Below are 19,667 nucleotides of genomic sequence, written 5' to 3'. Positions count from 1 at the left end.
GGGAAGACTGCAGGTGGGCAGAGGCTAGTCCTGCAGGCCCAGGCTGGGGTGGGGGGCAGCAACGGGGAGCTGTGCCCCTGCCCGCCTGCCCAGCTGCAGCAGAGACGGACATGGGCCAGAGCCAGGCGTTGCCCAGGAAACGGAGCAGTGGATGCCCTCCCTGCCCAAGCGAAATTCCTCTATTTTTAGCCCCCCCGGCGGCTCTCAGATAAAGTACATGTAGATGAACGAGCTGTTTGGCAAGATAAGAGCCTGCACCTGGCCACAGAGACGTCAAGGGCAGCAGGCCGCCCCTCCCGTGCCATAGACCCACGGGGGCTCCAGGATGCCGGTACGGAGGACCGGGGCGCCCAGCCACCAAGGCGGCCGCGCCCTGGAGCGGAGGGAGCGTGGGCGTCCCACCCGGACGCCCAGCAGGGCCTGGGCTGACACTGCCCACCTCCCGCTGCCCTCAATCAGATGCCCGCAGTGGAGGGTCCTGGGGCCCGCAGCCCCTGCTCCCCGCATGACGCACCCCTGTGCCACTGTCGGCGTCTCCAAGTCCCTGAGTGCCCTCGGGCTGGGGCCAAGGGAGTGATGCCCACCTCAGCTACGCCAGGGAGGGGCCTGCGGGCACTCGGTGCCACTTGCCCATAAGGATGTCCCCTGTGTGAGGTCTCAGACCAGCCTGGACTCCAGCGTCCTCTTCCCTCCTGCGGGGCCGATACCCACCGCACACGGGGAAGTAGATGGCGCCTACCGCAGGAAGCCCCCGCGAGCAGGGACGGAAGGAGAGAAGGAGGAAGGAAAGAGGGCAGAGGGACGGACGGAGGGAGACCCAGAGGCCGAGGGCGCCGCCCAGGGACAGCCCTGCCCCGGCCCCGGGACGCCGCCTGCGGCCCCGGGCGCCTACCTTGTCCTCCACGCGGTTCAGGCGGGCGCCGATCGAGTTGCTGCCGCGGTCCTTCGTCTTCTCTGCGGGGTAAAGCACCCAAGTCAGGGACGCCTGTGCTGGCTGATGGGGCGGGGTGGGCAGGTGACGAAGGGTGACGGGGCTGAGGGAGCTGAGAGTCGAAGGTCTGAACCTCCAAGGACATCTCCTAAGAGCTCTTCCGTGGTGGGAACTTCAGGAGGCGATGGTGGCGGGGTGGGATGGGCGGGCGCTGGCCGGCTTGTCAGTGTCCCACCCTTCCCGTTTCCTTGATTCCCGAGAGCGCGGAAGACAGGGACAGCCTGCCTGAGATGGTGCCCGCTGTGCCCTCCGCCCCCAGGAGACACTCGCTCTGGCCGGGGATGCCTGTCGCCCCTGAAACCCCTGCTGTCCTGCCCCTGCCTGGGCTGCACCTCCCACCTGAACCTGGGTTAGGGCAACCCCAAGGAACTGCCCTGGCCCCGTTCTCCCCATGTGACCCGCAGCCCCCTCCACTTCCTCAAGAGCTGGAGAGCGGCACCCACCTCTGCCGCGATGTTCTGGCTGGCTTCTCACCCCCCAGCCCCACTTCCAGGCCCACACCTTCCCAAAGACCCGGTCACGTTTCTACACGCAGATCATCAATGGCCTAGAAAGGCCTGCCCTTATAGGAACCCTGGCAGTTTCTTGTACTAACTGCAAATCCCATGTAAATTGTGTTCAAAGCCACCTTGCTTAGGGTGGGTCGAACTGTCCCCTATCTCCCTGGATTTCCTGGCGAGACATGCATTTTCTGACGGTGGGAAGAGGCAGGCGTGGGTGGGGCGATGGTAGGAGGGTCTGGCCTGTGCTGCCATGCTGAGGGTGCCTCGATGCAGAAACCCACCTGAGACGGAGATGAAGAGGGAGGGCTTCCCGATGGACTGGTCCAGCCTGGGGGGCGGGGAGAGGGAGATGGAGACCAGCTCATGCTTGGCAAGGTCACCACGCCAACATCTGGCCCATCAGTGGGCGGATGGGCCAACGTCCCCAGCAAGACAAGCTGCCCGCCCCTTCTGGGGGCCGCCCCCTGGCACCACCCCTAAACCAGCCAGGTGCCTCTCAGATTCCAGAGGCCCATACTCCCAAGGGGGGCCTGACTGGGGGGCTCAGAGGTGAAGGGCAGTGGTTGGACTGTCCCTTTGTCATCCTCCCTGGGCACAGCAGGATCCCAGAATCGCCTAGTGTCCTGTGGCCGCTTAAAAAATGCCCCAGGCCAGGTGCCTGAAAGTGTCCAGAGAGGCAGGACTGCAAGAGGTCCCTTCCAGGGCAAGGCTAGGTCGCTGGGCTGGATGGGCTTCACATCCCTGTTGTAGGTCAGTGACAGGGGCGGGGTGAATGGGTGGGCGGGGCGGCAGCCTGAGCCCCTGCCTGGCCAGGGTGGTCAACACGGGTGGTCTCCCAGCCACACCCTGTGCCTCATAGAGCTCGGTCCCCGGGCCAGCCCACCCCAATGTGCAGCTGGTCTGAGCCCACGCAGGCCCCTAAGGAGCAGGCGGCCTCCGGGAGGGAGCTCTCCGGCCGGTGGGCCAGAAGCCAGAACACGTGGGCTTCCGAGAGTTGGGGTGCTCAGCGCCCAGCCAGTAGGGTCTTCCCCCGCCGTGTATCTCCCGGGGCTTGACCTGGGCCTGCTCAACAGTGGGTGGGCTGGGATGTGAAGTGTCGGCACCCCCAGACTTGGAAGCAGGAGGAGCGAGCCCCCGAGCTCCACCCCACGCTGCCCGAGCCCCACCCCTGCCACCCCCGCCCCGCCCCGCCCCCGCCACCCACGTGTGGCCCAGCGCTGACCACACCCCGCCCCGCCCCGGCCCGGAGCGCCCACCTCCTCTGCAGCTCCTTGATGCGCACCATGAGGTTGAGGTGGCCCTGGGAGTACTGCTCGATGACGTCTCGCACGTCGTAGGGCTTCCGCGCTTGCTGCAGCGGAGAGACAGAGTCAGGCCGTGCCTGCGCGTGCGGGCCAGCGCGGGGCGCAGAACGGTGCTTATCCTCCGTGCGCGTCTGGGATTTAAGGAGCCGCCCATGTGGCACCAAGGGGCAGGCCTGGATCAGCGCACTCGGTGACTGGGCTCAGCCCCCCCCATCCCCCACCCCACCCGGGAGCTGGGTGACCCAGGGCCAGTGACTTGGCCTCTCTGGATCCAGGGACCTTCCTACTCTCCCTTCCCAGGCCCGCAGCCCTGTTTCCAAACTGCTTTGGAAGAGCTGGCCCAGCTGAGGGCCCAGGGTGGGGGGACGAGCTTGGCTCCGGTCAGTGGCAAAGAGGGCAGTTTTGTGCAGCCCCTGCTGGCCTCGGCCCCAAGCTGACCACACCCTTGCTGGCAGGCGCCTGCACTGTTCTTGGAGTGGGGGCGATCCACCCTACCCCTTTCCCCCGCAGTCAGTGCCCTGAGGTGAGCAGAGGGGGCCCCATGGACAGCCTCAGCCTGCAGGGCCTGCTGTGGGTGGCAGGCCTCCTGCCGGGGCTCCCAGGCTGCCTGGGAGGAGAGGATGGTCCCACCGCGGGCCTGGGACCAGGGGGGCAGGGCAGGGGACCCTGGAGCTCCAGGCTCGGCGCCAGCCCTGAGCCCATAAATGCATCCGGGGCTCAGGTGAAACCACAACAGAGAGAAGGAGGCTTTTCAGGATGTCAGCGAAACCTCCAGCCACATTTATGGCCTCGATCCCAGGAGCCCATGGGCTGCGGGTCCCACCCAGGTAGCAGGGGACTGGCCGAGTGGGGGTCTGATGGCTCAGGAGGCCCTTTGCCCACACAAGCAAGTAGGGCTCATTGGGAAAAGAGACTCTGTTGGGGGGACCTCAGGCAGACAGGGTTGGGGGGGTCCAGGTGGTCTCATTAACCCTGAAGGGCTCACACTAGTGATGAGCTGGGAGGTTACTGCTTCTTGCTGGGGGGCGGAGGGTAGCGGGCCTGCAAGAAACTCCAGACAGCTTGCAGGGCGTGCCGGGGCTGGCGGGTCAGAGGATGAGAAGGAATAAGGCTCAGGTGCCCATCGAGGGCCAGGGCCAGGTCTCAAACCCGGGAGCCCCAGGGGACCTGTCCTCCCTGCCTGCCTGAGGCCTACCTCTTCTGTGGTACCATCCCAGAGGTGGGCTACCTTAGGCTAAGGGCAAGGACACCCCTGCCTTCCCAGAAAGATGGGGCTCCCTTGAGGGCAGAGTCCTGCCTCTATCTCTGGGCACCCCTGGACATGCCCAGGGGCCCTGCCATCAACACTGGCAGCTAAAGTTCAACTCCCTACATGGTTTGGGACCCCAGAATCCTGAGGCAGGACGGAACCCTCCTCCCCATCAGGGACTGGGCACAAGAAGGCCAGGGAGGCTCCTGTCCCCACGAGATTCGCCAGGTGGGGCCCTCACAGCTGACACCCAGCCCCGCTTCGGACTCTGGGACCACCCTGCATCCCCTTATGGCCGACACGCAAGACCTGTTGTAGGATCGTGGGGTTGGAGATGAGATAAAACTCTGGCAGTCTCTCTGACGCTGCACACCCAGCTCCAGGACAAGTGTAAGGGTGGCGCTTGGTTGTAGGCTAGTGGTGATGTGCCCAGGACTCAGTGTTTGCTTCTGTAAGATGGGGATGCTGAGCCTTCTGGCTGACAAGGGGAGTGAAGGTAAAGTAAGATGCGAGGAGAGAGAGGGCTCGGGGGTCCTGAGTGGCTCATGCCAGGAGAACCCGAATGGCTGTGATGGTGGCTGTGGCTGAGCCCAGGGTCTGCGCTGTGTCTAGTGCCCACGGGGAGGTGGTCCTGAGTGGTGATGCCTGCTTTTCTTGTGGGCCAAAGGGCTTTGTGAGGCTTGGGGCCACCCCTAGACCTGCCGATGCGGTCAGGGGCAGGCTCGGAAGAGGGAAGGCTGGGTTTGGAGGTCAAAGTTGGGCAAGCCTGGCCCAGAATGGAGCAGGTCATTGTCCTGGTCTCCCACCCACCCGGGGATGTCACGGGCCACTGTGGGCCCCTGAGTGCACAAATGTACACAGACGTCTCCGTGGGAAGGCACGAGAGTGCAGGGGACAGGTGTGTGTGTGCCGGCAGGAGCGAGGGTGGAGAGGGGCCTGTGAGCAGGGCCTCCTGCCTCCCTTTGTGCAGCATGTGGACCTCAGCAGGGTAACCGACAGCCGACTGAGCCCTGGGACCCATGGCCTGGCGGGGTCTTAGGCCCCCTGAGACTCATCTTGGAGTTGATAAGCCCCCGCTTCCCCCCCCCCCACCCCCACCAGGGTCTGGTCAGTGCTCCTGGAGGCCTTTGTCAAGTGGCTGCCTGGGGTCCGGCTGCAGAGCTCATCTCAGCTTTCTCTCTAAAGCTAATTTCCTCTGGCGGCAGCAGCAGGAGCCTGAGATGAGCCGAGATAATGCCGGGCTGTCCAGACTGACCGACGGTGGACGCGGGAGTTCAAGGCAAACTTGAAGGGCTAAGAGGCTCTGGCTCCTCCGGCCAGACACAGGGGCGGCCAGCCGGGTACTTATCGGCCAGCGAGGCCTGCAGAGGGGCCACCCGCCATGTCTGCTGCCCCTGGGGCCAGATGGGGGTGGGCGTGTGGGCAGACAGACAGGCTGCTGTGGGGGAAGGGCCCTCACAGCTGGGCCTGGGGCGGGGGCCACCCCGGGAGCCCCCCAGATCGCCTCACCACCAGGGGCTCGTCCACCACCTCTATCTTGTTGGGTCCCTCCTCCCTGGAGGCCTCTTGCTGCCCACCCGCCTCCAGCTGCCCCAGACCCGGGCCTTGCCTGAGAGCCTCTGTCCCAAGGGCAGAGCAGGAGGAGCTCCTCCTCACACAGGCCCCGCCTGGTCCATTGAAGGCCCTCAGGGGCCCCGTGCACAGGGAAGGGCGGGGAGCAGGCCAGTGGGGCTGCCCGACTCCTTCCAAAAGCTTCCCAGGCCGCTTGCAGGACCCTGGCCTGTGTCCTGAGGCAGAAGGGAGACCGCGGGCCTGGAAGGGAGGGCAGGGTGCCCACTGCGGCCAGCTGTTGGTTTTCTCGCCCGCGTTTCTGTGACAGGCGCTCCCCAGCGCCCACACCTTCTCTGGCCACTGTGGGCGCCCATCTGCCCAGGGCATCTGTGGTTCATCTGGAAGCTGCTCACATCAACCCTTGAGCTGGGCCTGCCCTGTGGGTACCCCAGACCTGGAAGAAGCCCCCAGGAAGCCTGGTGTCCACCCTGGCATGGCTCTGCCTGGTCCAGCGGTGCCCCAGGCAGCAGGTTCTGGCCTCTGCCCAGCGGGGGCCTGCTCCGGAAGCACAGTGGGCCAGCTGCTCAGGCTAGGGACCGTCCCCATCCTGGAAGAGTCCCAGTGACCTCTCTGCACTGCCCCCCTCCCCCAGGTTGGCATCAGAGGTTTTAGCCGTCACCACCAGCCACTCTCCAGCGAGAGCCCTTCCCAGGTCTCCTCTGCTCTTGGGGACAGTCCTGCCCAGACCTGATCCCAGCGGAGGTTCCTGCCGGTCCTTCCCCACCCGGGAGGCCAGCCCATCCTTGCCCAGCACCCTTGAGCCCCCTGTTCCACCAGGTGCCCCTCTGCTGGCTCAACCAGGGCAGCTGGGCCTCGGGGAAGGAGCAGCCACAGACCCAAAGGCCCTGCATCTGGGCTGTCAGATCTCGCCCAGAACAGTGCAGGGCAGGCCTCCTGGCGCCGGCTGGGAATGGCCTGCACGGACTCTTTGATCCAACAATGAGGAGTCTCAGGCCCTGGCGGGAGCCTTTAACACTGCTTGGCCCAGTTTTGGGGGGGGGAAGGCCTCCTGCCGGGCTGGAGGCAGACAGATGGGCAGGCGGGCAGCACAACGCCCCAGGGGACTGTGTGCAACCCCCTCCCCCTCTCTCTCACCCCCTTTCCCCCAAGGGGGCCACGTGCGCTTGGACCAGCGTCCTGGCAAGGCTGAGGGCACAGGTGGGCATGGTCCTCGGGCTCTTGTTCCCACTCCAGATGGGAAAGAGGTCTTCCCCGGGGCTGCTGGAGTGGGGTCTGTCCAGAGGTCCCCACTGAGTCTGGCTCCCTGGCCTGGGTGGGTGAGGGCTCTGCTGGGGAGACTGGCTAGGGCTGGAGTCAAGCCTGTGGGCTGGGATGGGAGGCGCAGAGCGGAGGGGCACACGGCGTCTGGTTCTCGCCCCAGCCCTGCTGTGACTATTCAGCTGATGTGAACACGTCATCCCAACCTCCCCACCTGGTGCTGCCTGCAGGCCTGGGGCATCTGGATGTTGCTGCTGAGTCCGCGTGACCCCCAGGCCTGGCTCCACCAGGAACTCACTTCTGAAAGGAACCGGTGGCCAAGCCTTCTGGAAAGAGAATGCCTTTCCCCAGGGGTCCCTGCTTCCCAAGGCTCCGTGTTTTCGGAGGGAGGGCTGAGCCGGGCCCCCTCCTCCAACAGATGACAGTCTCCATGGAGGAAAGAGGTGCCAAGCCCGTCATCACCTGGCATTCTCCAGGGGCTGCTGTAGGAGACTCACCCCTGGAAGGAGGGCCGGTGGGTAACCTCAGAGTCTCCAGCCCCGCCTAGCCAGGGAGACCCTACCTCTCCCGGTAAAGGGGGCTCCCCCAGGGCACAGAGCAGGGCCAGGTCTCCTCTCTGTTCTGTTTTTTTTTTTTTTTTTTATTTAGCTGCACCAGTATTTGCTGCATGTGGGGTCTTAGTTGCAGCAAGCGGGGTCTTTAGTTGCAGCAAGCAGGGTCTTTAGTTGCAGCAAGCAGGGTCTTTAGTTGAAGCAAGCGGGGCAGTCGCGGCAAGCAGATCTTCGGTCTTCGTTGTGGCATATGAGATCTAGTTCTCTGGCCAGGGATCGAACCCAGGCCCCCTGCATTGGGAGCACAGAGTCTCAGCCACTGAACCGCCAAGGAGGCCACTCCCATCTGTTCTGACTCACAGAGGGTGGGTGATGGGGACAAAAGCCCTGAGCAGGCCTGGGGCAGGTACTTCCTGTCCAGGTGACACAGGGCTGGCTCTGCACCCTCCCTGAGCCCCTCCCACCCCTGTCTGGGGGTGTGGGTGGGGGGTGAGTGAGCTCCAGGGCTCTGTGTTTCTGGGTTCTGGGTAGGCCCCAGGGTCCAGCCCTATCAGGGAAACGTCTCTCCAGAGCCAGCTGTCTTGGAGATGGATCTTGAAGTCATGGCAGGGTGTTTGATGGGTGAAGGGTCAGGTCTCAGACATGGCAGGGTATGGCCTGCGCTGTCGGGGGGGTGAGTGGATTTCAGAGTGGACCAGGGCAGGAGGGCTGAGTGCCAGACTCACCTGGAATTTCTTCTTGGCCACAAAGTACTGCATGCGCCGAATGACCTTGATGGTGGCCCGGTGGTGCTCCCGCAGCCTGCGGTGGAGAAGGGAGAGGAGGAGGGTGGTCATCCCGTGCCTGCCACTGTCAGAGGCCTGCAAGCGGCCCAAGTGTCCCCACTGCACACGGCTGGGCCCCTCCAGGACCAAGGAGAACGTTCAGCCTCCCGGATGGGGATCCGCATGGATCCGATGGATCCTTTTCCATCCTGCTGGCAGGAGGAAAGGCTGAGGCTGAGATGCTTTTAATCCCTTGCCCTGCTCGTCACTCAGCAGTGGGGTTGGAGTCAGGGTCCTGTGTTGGCAGTGCCTATGCCCCTAACCCATGGTACAGCCACACAGGCTTCTTTCTACCTTGAGGCCTTCGGGTTCCTCACCAGTACAGTGGGGAGAGGGTACAAACAGATGACCCCTAAGGCCCCTTGCAGCTGGAATGTTCCATGGCCCGCCCACCAGTACCCACTTCGAAAATGTAGGGCAGGACAAATCAGCCGGGGATAGTTACTACCTATGCCACCTAAACCACCTTAGCCACACTGAAGCAGAGACATTACTTTGCCAACAAAGGTCCATCTAGTCAAAGCTATGGTTTTTCCAGTAGTCATGTATGGATGTGAGAGTTGGACTATAAAGAAAGCTGAGCTCCGAAGAACTAATGCTTTTGAACTGTGGTGTTGGAAAAGACTCTTGAGATTCCTTGGACTGCAAGGAGATCCAACCAGTCCATCCTAAAGGAAATCAACCCTGAATATTCATTAGAAGGACTGATGCTGAAGCTGTAGCTCCAGTACTTTGGCCACCTGATGCGAAGAACTGACTCATCTGAAAAGACCCTGATGTTGGAAAAGATTGAGGGCAGAAGGAGAAGGGGATGACAGAGATGAGATGGTTTGATGGCATCATTGACTCAATGGACATGGGTTTGAGCAAGCTCTGAAAGATGGTGAAGGACAAGGAAGCCTGGAGTGCTGCCGTCCACGGGGCTGCAAAGAGTTGGACACAAATGAGCGACTGAACAATAAGAAAACCACTCTGTGAAGGGTGCTGCATTTTCTCCCGTCTAAAGTTCCTCCTAGTGTGTGTGTGCATGCTAAGTTGCCTCAGTCATATCCAACTCTTTGCAACCCTGTGGACTATAACCCACTAGATTTCTCTGTCCATGGGATTCTCTGGATAAGAATACTGGAGTGGGTTGCCATGCCCTCCTCCAGGGGATCTTCCCAACCCAGGGATCGAACCTGCTTCTCTTGTGTCTCTTGCATTGGCAGGCAGGTTCTTTACCATTAGCGCCACATGGGAAACCCCAAAGTTCCTTCTAGAAACATCATCAAAAGGGGAACACAATGGCTGATATATGTGCACAGAAAAAGTCTGGAAGGAAATAACGTACATGGAACCAGCGGAGACTTTGCTTCTGGCTCTGAAGCTTGCGTCCGATTGCACTTCCTGCTGAAGACACCACCATAGCTCTGTGACAGCTTTACGACCAAGAACGACTCCAAGGGCTGAGATCCCAGGCGAGAAACAAGCCGGGTGAGCCCACGTGCACATTCATGCGTTTATTGTGTGGGGCACATGGGCTGAGCGTGAAGCTGGGGCTCCCTGGGCTGGCGAGATAAACAGGAGGCCTGAGCTCCAAAGACGTCCAGGGCTTGACAGGCCAAGATCCTGGTGAATGGGGGTCGGGCAGAGAGAAGGGAGTCTCTTTCACCCAGTTTCTCCTTGAAGTGTTTGTGAGCTAAGCTGCACAGCACGGGGTGAGATTCTGAGAAATGGAGCAAGAAGCAGCTGCCAGAAGGACAGAAATCTAAGCAGAGGCCTCCGCAGACTCATGTTATGGAGGGGAGGAGGATTCTGGTTCAGAGTCATCAAGGAGATGGGGTCCTGGCAAACAGCCCAGGCTTTCAGAGGAGGTCCCAACCCTGCCATGGCCTCATATCACCTCAGTCCCCACCTGAAGCAAGTGCTCTGCCTGGCACCTTTGGCGCTCCAGAGAAAACCAAGACATCCATAGGGAGATGATATCATGGAGCCTCTATTTACTTTATACACAACAGACTGAAAACCAAGGGACAAAACAGACCACAGAAACGGATCTTAGGGTAGATTGTTGCTCAGTTGCTAAGTCGTGTCCGACTCTTTGAGGCCCCATGGACTGCAGCACGCCAGGCTTCCCTGTCCTGCACTATCTCCCGAGTTTTGCTCAAACTCATGTTCATTGAGTCGACTCGTAGCTCCTCCACCAAGAGATAAGAGTTGGTTTTCCCACTAGCTGAATTCAGGCTGACCTTGACCTTTATTGTGGTGAAAAGAAAGCTGGCCAAAAGCCAGGCCAAGAGCAATAACAGGTGAGCGAGGCCATCGTCCACTGTCCAGCCCTGATGAACCGCCAGGTGACTGCAGCTGTGTGAGTCACCTCACACAAAGCCATCAGAACAACCTTCCAGCTGAATTGAGCCCAAATTACTGACCCATGGAATCATGAATAACAAAAGAGCTGTGATGTGAAGCCAGGAAATGTAGGTGTGGTTTGCTATGCATCAATAGAGTAAAAGAAATTAGACCCCAAAGTGGGGTACATGTATCAATCCTGAAATAGTGCTGGGACCAGGCTTCTGGCAGAGGAAGACACAGAAAAAAAAGGCCAACTGTGAGATGCTGGACTTTGGGCATGGTAGCATCTCTAATTGCATGAGACTCTGGGGTCTCTTGGAGGGGTGTGTGAATCCTGCTTTGGTGGAAGTGTATAGAGTTTTGGCCAGAGGGCAGACTGGGGAAAGTTAGAGACGGGTGCAAGCCCTTTGCAGTTCCCCCATCAGAGGCTTCCCCCCAACCCTGCTCTTTCCACCATCATGGGATACTCTTGCCACGTGGACATGTCTGAGCTGGGCTGCTGGAAAAGCCACGTGGAGGAGAGCCGAGGCACCCTGCCTAACAACCTGCCGGCTCCCAACTCCTGAGGCCAGCTGAGACCACCTGGTCACCACCAGGCTGCCACTTGGAAGGAGCTGGGTGAAGCCACCCAGATGAGGAACCCAAAACGCTGACCCACAGACTCAGGAGCAGACACATGAGACCGTCTGCTTCCGAGCTGTGAGATTAGGACTTGAAAACAACAGTGATAGACAGGCTCAAGGCAGCAGATGACAGGACAAAGAATTTCACCGGAGAAGTAAAACTTATATTAAAAAGAAAAAAAAGGGAAATTCTAGAACAGAAAGGACAGTCATGGAAATTAAGAATGCATGAGATGAATTTGATGGCAGAGGAGACATAGAAAAGAAAAAAAAAGAGAGAGTACTTGTGAACTAGAGAAAATAGCCAGAATGGAGTACGGAGGGAAAGTAGAATTAGAGGTATAGGAAGAAACACGAGATACCTGAGATACGGTTAGAGGTTCTAATACACATGACCTCTCAGAAGGGGAGGTCACAAAATGGAGAACAAGTAATTTTGAAGACTGAATGGTTCAGAACTTTCCCCAAATGATGGAAGACATCAGGTCGCAGATTTAAGCAGCTCCTTGGATCTACCAGGCTTCCCTGATGGCTCAGACGGTAAAGAATCTGCCTGCAATGCAGGAGACCCAGGTTCGATCCTGGGGTCAGGAAGATCCCCTGGAGAAGGCAATGGCAACTCACTCCAGTATTCTGGCCTGGAGATTTCCAGGGACAGAGGAGCCTGGTGGGCTCTAGTCCATGGGGTCACAAAGAATCAGACATGACTGAGTGACTAACATTTTCACTTTTCCCTTGGATCCAGTTGGAGAGAAAGACAAGGTATAACAGACCCAGGCCCATTCAAGTCACTCTGCTGAAGGCCAAAGGCACAGAAGTACTGAGGGGGTGTGTGTGTGTATGATGACACATTATCCTGATGGTTGACTTGTCAACAGGGAGGATGAAAGCCAGAATAACATCCTTAAAGAGCTCAAGGAAAATTCCTACCAAGGTGGCATTCCATACCCATCCAATGTATTTTTAGAAATGAAGGTGCAAGTGAAATAATCCAGTCACAAAAGGATAAACTCTGTACTGTTCCACTTATATGAGGACCTAGAGTCATTAAATCCATAGAGATAGAAAGTAGGAGGGTGGGGGGTGGGAGGGGGTGGAGGGGAGCGTTCAGTGGGGACAGAGTGTCTGTTTGGGAAGGTGAAAAGCTCTGGAGATTGATGGGGTGATGGTTACACAACAATGCGAATGGAATTAATGACCCTGAATGATGCACTTAAAAATGCTTAAAATGATACAAATGATATAGTTTATGTTATGCACATTTTTCTATGATAATAAAAAGAGAAGGTAAAAACTAAACCAAGAGAATCCACAGTGGTGAGACCTGTACTGGGAGAATGACTCCGGGGGCTCCCCGGGACTCAGCAATGATGCCAGAAGGACGCATAGAGATATTTCAGTACAAGAAGCAATTAAGACTGCAGAAAAGGACAGATATGTGAGAAAGTTTAAATTAGTGAATTAAATCGACTGAAACAATCACGCTAATGTTTCTTGAGGTTTAATGTATAGCTACAGCCAAAAATGCATGATTAAAAATAGCGCAAGGATGGGGGTGTCCATGGAGCTAAACAGTTGTGAGCACCACGTGTTGTCAGGGTAACGGTCAAAGTGCTCATCTGAGGTTGACTCCAGTGAGTCAAGGATGTGTATGATCATCTCCAGGCAACCACTGATGGGATAATAAAGGGCCGTAGAATTAACAAGTGGAGAGGGGATAAAAATTAATTAATAACAATTTCTGATCAATCCAAAGAAGCAAGACAGGAGGTCAAAAGGGAGTGATGGAACAAATGAAGAATTGAGAGTAGACCGCATGCATTGCGGAGGGACTAAATATTGCAACTGAAAGACTAAGATTGTCAGGTGGGATTTAAAAACAGTAACTTGATGTTGCCTAGCTTCCCTGGTGGCTCAGACAGTAAAGAATCTGCCTGCAATGGAGGGACTTGGGTTCAATCCCTGGGTTAGGAAGATCCCCTGGAGAAGGGAATGGCTACCCATGCCAGTATTCTTACCTAGAGAATTCCATGGACAGAAGATCCTGGTGGATTACAGTCCATGGGGTCACAAAGAGTTGGACACGACTGAGCGACTGACTCTTTTATGCGTCACGTAAATATACTGAAATAGAAAGGCTTAGAAGTGTTGATAGTAAAAAGATACAAAAAGACATATAATGGTATTGCCAAAAGAAAGCTAGTCCAGGTAAAGTAACATCAGACAAAGTAGACTTTAAGTATTACCAGAAATAAAGAGAGATATGTCACCATTTAAAAATTGATCAAGAGGGTTCCCCAGCAGTCTAGTGGTTAGGACACCATGCTTGCACTGCAGCAGGCATAGGCTCAATCACTGGTCAGGGAACTAAGACCCTGCAGGCCATGTGGCATGGCCAAAAAAGGAAAAGTTCAAAATTTGGTAGGGAGAGGTCAGTTCTAAATCTGTACACACCTAAAAGCATAGGCTTCAAATATATAACACAAAAACTGGCAGAGCTACAAGGTAAAAGAGAAAATCCACAATCATTTCATTAAGAATTTCAACAAAGCCAAAACTTGATTCTCTGAAGAGACTAGCTAGAGACATTTAAAAATATATTTAGAGGATATAATGTACAAAAATAATTCTGATAGCTTAGATAAAATAGATTAACTTCTAAAACACCATGATATACAAAAGTAGATAGAAGAAGAAATTTAAAAAATCCAGATTTCCCAATATTAATTAAATAAATTAGATTTGGAATTTACACACAAAAAATTTTAAGGTTAGATGACTTCGCTGGTAGATTCTTCCTTAAATGGTAAGAAATAATACCAATTTTATACAAACCTTTTTAGAAGATTTTTTTATGAGTCAGTATAATCTTGGCATCAAAATCCTACAAGGATGTTTCAAGAAGGAAAAGTCATAGGCCAGCATCTCTTGTTAACATAGATGCAAATATTCCAGATGCAATACCAACAAATTGAACCCAACACCATATGTAAAGACATAGAATCCTAGTTCAGTCCAGTTATGCAAGTTTGGTTTAGCATCTGAAGTCCAATCAGCCTTATTCCCTACATTGACAGAAAGAGTAAGAAAAAAACATCCAATGGACACACAAGATACAGAAAAAACGTGATAAAACTCAAGACCCATTCATAATTAAACACACAGCTCTTAGAGAGCTTGGAATAGAAGTAAACTCTGTTACGTAAAAAAACAAACACAAAAGCAAACAAGATCTAAGCAGCCATCATACATCCTGGTGAAAGATTACGATTTCCTCCTCAGATGGGGAATAAGACAAGGATGTCTGTCATTACCATTTCTACTTAATGTTCTCCCCAAAGCCTCAGCCAATGCAATGAGGTAAGAAAAGGGGAACATAAGAAAAAATAATCAGACAGGGCAAAATAAAACCCCCTCCAGGGGGTCTTCCCAGCCCAGGGATTCAACCCAGGGATTCAACCCGTGTCTTGAGTCTCCTACATCGGCAGGCGGATTCTTTACCACTGCGCCAGCTGGGAAGCCTTTTCTTTATGTTAGTAACAAGCAATTAGAAAATGAAATAGAGATACTGTTTATAACAGCATCCAAAACCATAAAATACCTAAAGGGAAATTTCTTGGAGATGAACAAGACCTCTATGCAAAAAAGTACTAGACTTCAGTGAGAAAATTTAAAGAAGCCGTACATCAGTTGAGGGTTGTAACATGTTCATAAATTGGAGGACTAATATTTGTCAGCTGTGAATTTTGAGGTGTGGGGCAAATCTGATTCCAATCAACACAGAATGCTTTTATTTATTTCTGGGAAGGATTTTCAAGCTAATTCTAAAATATTTGTGAAAAAGCAAACTGTTAAGAATAGAGAAGACAATTTGAAGCACAAAGAGGTTGAAACGCGCTGCGAGGCTGGCTGCAGGACGAGAACATATTATAGAGATGCAATCCGAACACCTTCTGACACAGCAGCGTCAGATGGGAAGGGTCAGCCGGGCAGAACGGAACATCCAGAAGCATAAACATGCGTATGCGGTCACCGGGTTTATAACCAAGGCACTACTTCAATCTGGGAGGGAAGGAATGTCCTTTTTGATCAATGGTAGGGGGACAGTTTGGATAGCTGTATGAAAAAATATATATATGAACCATGATCCCCACCACACATCAGTCACAAAATTAATTCAAGTTAGGTTTTACATCAAAGCATGAAGGCAGAGACCATCAGGACTGGAGAAGCGAGCAGGGGATTATCTTTATGATCTTGGAAGATTTGCCAAAACACAAGCAGCCCTGACTACAAAATAAAATATTTGACAAATTGCTCTTCCTTATAAAAATTAAGACTTCCCATACATCAAAAGACATCACTAAGAACATGAATAGACGCTCTGCAGGCTGGGAAAGGGTATTTTCTGGTAAAGGACTTGCATCCAGAGCATGTCAAGAACACCTACGAATCAATAAGGAAAAGACCACGTGCTTTAAAAAGATTTGAACAGGCACCAGATGTCAATAAGTCCACGAGAAGGTGCTCAGCATCACCACCTATTAGGAAAACACAGACGAAAGCCCACATGAGGTGCCCACACACACTGGCTAAAGTGGCCAAGATGACAGACCGTCATCATCCGGTGCTGGGCGCAGTGTGGAGTGACAGACTCCGGCGTGCTGCTGGTGGGAACATGCGTTGGTACCCATACTCACACCCACCAGACACATCGATGGGGAGGATTACAGCAGCTTTCCTCAGAGGCAAGCCCGCCAGTGACAGAGCTGCAGGCAAATCTGATTCCATGCAGCCTCAAGAACAGGCAAGAGTGCTCTAGGTGAGAAAAGTCAGGGTCGAGTTTCCCTGGGCAGGGGGACGTCTCCCTGGGGGAGGACACTTCTGGTGGGACCGAAGTGTCTATGTCTTGACCTCATGGGTCAAGATCCCCTGGAGGAGGAAATGGCAGCCCACTCCAGCATTCTTACCTAGAGAATCCCACGGACAGAGGAGCCTGGTGGGCTACAGTCCACGGGGTTGCAAAGAGTCGGACAGGACTAAACTGCCTTAGCCCAGCACACGTGGGTGTTTATGTAGGACGCGTGTATGCATACTCAGTCGCTCAGTCACGTCCCACTCTGCGACCGATGGAGTAGCCCACCTGTGTTTGTAGCCCACTTGCCCGTGAGATTTCCCAGGCAAGAATACTGGAGTGGGTTGCCATTTCCTCCTGCAAGGGATCATCGCGACCCAGAGATCGAACCCATGTCTCCTGAGTTTCCTGCCTTAGCAGGTGGATTCTTTACCACTGAGCCACCTGGATGATCTGTTCATTCAGGATTTGTGCATTGTCCAATCACTCATTCCATGGTTTTTAAAAAGATAAGCAGCTTTTAAAGTTCTCAGGGACAAGTGGTTTCTACGTAGCCCCGGGTTGACCACTTTTGAGCCCCGAGTGTATGAGATGCTCTCCGGGGAGAGCAAGCCTCCCACGCTACTGGACGGGGGGGGCCCCATATGCAGAAGGCACTCGAGGCTGCGTCCCCACACCTGCTATAACCTGGGCCCACCTGACACATCCACGCAGCACCCAGGCCTGGTGACGCTTCCACACCTACACGGGAGGGGGTGGCAGCCTACACACACCAGGACATATACGTGTTCACACACACACACACACACACACACACACACACACACACACACACACACACTTGGAAGTGGAGCTGAAGCAGGCTCTGGGAGGCCCTGAGATTTCTCCTCTGGGGTCAGGGCCACGGGCCCCATGAACCCCTCAGCCTGGACTTGAGCCACGGGGTGACGTCCCCTGGCCTCAGGTTCTCGCCTCTGGCAGACCCTCCAGGTGGTGTGGGAGCAGGTGGGGGGGCGGGAGCTCCCCGGGTGCCCCCACAGGAAGGGCCCCACTGACTATGACTGCCCAGGCCTGGATGCGGCATGAGGTTCAGGGAGAAAGGTCCCACTTCGCTGAAACAATGGACCACACCCAGCGACCTCTCCAGAGGCTGCTGCCACGCTCACCTCTGCCAGGTCCACAGAACAAAGCCGTGGCCTTTGCAACCAAGCAGCTCCCCCATCCCAGGCTGATGGAAAGCCAGGGCTGGGGACCCCAGGCCCCTGCCAGCTCCACTCAGGCCTGTCGTGGCCTGGCCCTGACTCCGGACACAAAGGCCTCTGCGGTCTGCGTGGAAGGGCCAGGCTGGCCCCTCGGAGGGCCTGCTCCTGTCTCCAGGAGGGGCTCGGCCCGAGGACAGGACTTTCCCAGTGGCTCTGACACCGGGCAGGTGGGACGGACACTCTGCCCCGCAGGTGAGCAAATTTCCCCTCCACTCCGCCCGAGAAAGGAGACACCCTCCCCCAGCCCTCACCCCCGGCAGAGAGAAGGACCGGACGGATATTAGATTTTATCAACACTTTTTCCACATCACTAGATAGGATTGTTCGAGTTTTCTCTTCATCCTGTTGATGTGATGGGTTATGTTAATTGAGTTTTGAATATTGAACTGGCTGGGTTCATCTGGAACAAATGAGTAAATGCCACTGGGTTGTGGTGTTTCATTGTTTAATACATCATTATAGAATTGGTTGTTCTTTCTTAACAATGTAGAAAACCCCAGGGACCCACTGCCTAAAATAATAAGTAAACCCCATCAGCCCCCAACTCAAGCCTCCCCCTGCCTCCACCACCCTGGGAAACCAGTGACCTGAATCTGTGTCCCCTGCCCTCTGCTTTCCTGATTATGCAGCTTTATCAGATTTCTGTGTATCCAGAAAAGGGCACGGATTTTCTCTGTTAGTGATTTAGACTTTACAGAAACGTATCATGCTTTTGCTTGGGTTTATGTTGCCAAGACCTGTCCACCTGCGTCCCTCTGGTTCGTCTGTTCTGACTGGTGGGAGGGACCCCTGGTGACGCGCACTCCAGGCTGCCTGCTCCGGCTGGCGGTGGACTGGAGCTTTCCCTGCGTGAGTACCCAGGTGTGCCATAGCCGGCTCATCTGTGTGTGAAATTCAGTCTTACAGGTGAGGCCACACTGTCCTTGCACATGGTGGCCCTCCAAGGCACCCCACCAGCAGTGCAGGAGAGGCCCCGGGCCCCACACCCCGTCTGCAGCCCCAGCGATCGGGCTTGGTGATTCACGCCAGATGGAACTGCTGTCAGCCACGCTCTCAGACACCCGGCGGGCCGCGTGTGCGTCCTCCACGGTGAGGGCCCAGCCCGGGTCACGTTTCTGTCCAGTCACGTGCGTCCTTATTGATCTTTGTTGTTGCTTAGTCGCTAAGTTGTATCCTTAGCTTGTGACTCCACGGACTGTAGCCCATCAGGCTCCCCTGTCCATGGATTCTCGAGGCAAGAGCCCTGGAGTGGGGGCCGTGCCCTTCTCCAGGCGATCTTCCCGACCCAGGGATGGAACCCGCGTCTCCCGCGTCTCCCGCGTCTCCTGCGTCTCCTGCACTGGGAAGCCCTGCACCCGTTGATTAGATACACAGTGTCGATGTGGTTTCCCTCTTTGTTTCTCTCTTTCCTTCCTCCCTCCCTCCCTGTCTTTCTCTTTCCTTCCTCCCTCCTTCCCTGGCTCCCCATCCTCCGACTTCCTCCCTCCCCTCATACTGACCAACCATTTTTTGGGTCAATTTATCTATTGGGAACACCTGCTCCTGTGTTAGGCAGAAAAAGGCTCCCCAAGGATGTTCTAATCCCCAGGACCGGTGCATGTGTCCCCTTACGTGGCACAAGGGAGTTTAGAGATGCAATTCAGGTTCTGTGTCTTGAGATGGGGAGAGAGGTCAGGATTATCCAGCTGGGCCCAAGTAGATGCTTGAGTCCTTAAAGGCAGAGAACCTTTCCCAGCTCTGGTCATAGGAAGTTACGACAGTGGAAAAAAGCCCTGAGAGCAGCAATGTGATGGCTTTGAAGATAGAGGAAAGGGCCAAGGACCCTTTAGAAGCTGAAAAAGGTCTGGCATGGATTGTCTCCCTGGTCATCAAGAAGAAACCTGCCCTGCGATACTGTCCAGACCCTTAGGCTGTATGAGACTTCTGACCTATAGAACTGAAAGATGATAAATATGTTTTTGAAGCCTCTCGCTCTGAGGGAATTTGTGGCGCAACGACAGAAAACTGATGCAAACCCCAGGTTGCACGTTATCTCTTCCCTCGCTTTAAGGTGTCTTTTGACAAACAGAATTCCTTGTTTTACATAAACATGTTTATTAACATTTTTCTCTCAGAGTCGGTGCTTTTGTGTCCCATGTGAGGAATATTTTCTTGTGCTAAGTTTTGAAAGATACAAACTAACTTATATTTTGTAAAGGTTATAAGTTCTGTATTTAACATTTAATTCTTAGGCTCATCTGGAGTGAATTTTTGAATGTAGTGTGAGGTGGGGTCCAAGTTCACTTTTTCATGATGGGTAACCACCGCATCCAGTGACCACAAGTGCTGTTTTGAGTGTCCTT

General features: G+C 55.1%; 1 protein-coding gene across 7 annotated transcripts in view; it reads right to left on the bottom strand.

Moving 5' to 3' along the window:
* Window positions 1-19,667, bottom strand: part of KCNQ1 (potassium voltage-gated channel subfamily Q member 1) — a 364,825-nt gene that overhangs the window by 69,525 nt on the left and 275,633 nt on the right. For 3 of the 7 annotated variants that reach the window (XM_081533328.1, XM_081533329.1, XM_081533332.1), the window contains 4 exons: window positions 8,153-8,228; window positions 2,751-2,845; window positions 1,776-1,822; window positions 893-954 (listed from right to left, as the gene is read on the bottom strand). In XM_081533328.1, coding sequence (XP_081389454.1) covers window positions 893-954; window positions 1,776-1,822; window positions 2,751-2,845; window positions 8,153-8,228 — 280 coding nt within the window. Of the gene's footprint in view, window positions 1-892; window positions 955-1,775; window positions 1,823-2,750; window positions 2,846-7,493; window positions 7,719-8,152; window positions 8,229-19,667 lie in introns of those variants that run through there. The other 4 variants (XM_081533326.1, XM_081533331.1, XM_081533327.1 and 1 more) reach the window with 3 other exon arrangements.

This window comes from Giraffa tippelskirchi, chromosome 10 (assembly GCF_054371585.1).
Source record: "Giraffa tippelskirchi isolate mGirTip1 chromosome 10, T2T-mGirTip1v1.2.pri, whole genome shotgun sequence".
In the NCBI taxonomy this organism is placed as follows: Eukaryota; Metazoa; Chordata; class Mammalia; order Artiodactyla; family Giraffidae; genus Giraffa; species Giraffa tippelskirchi.
Note: the sequence above shows the minus strand (reverse complement) of the source record. Positions and strands in the feature narration are given on the sequence as shown.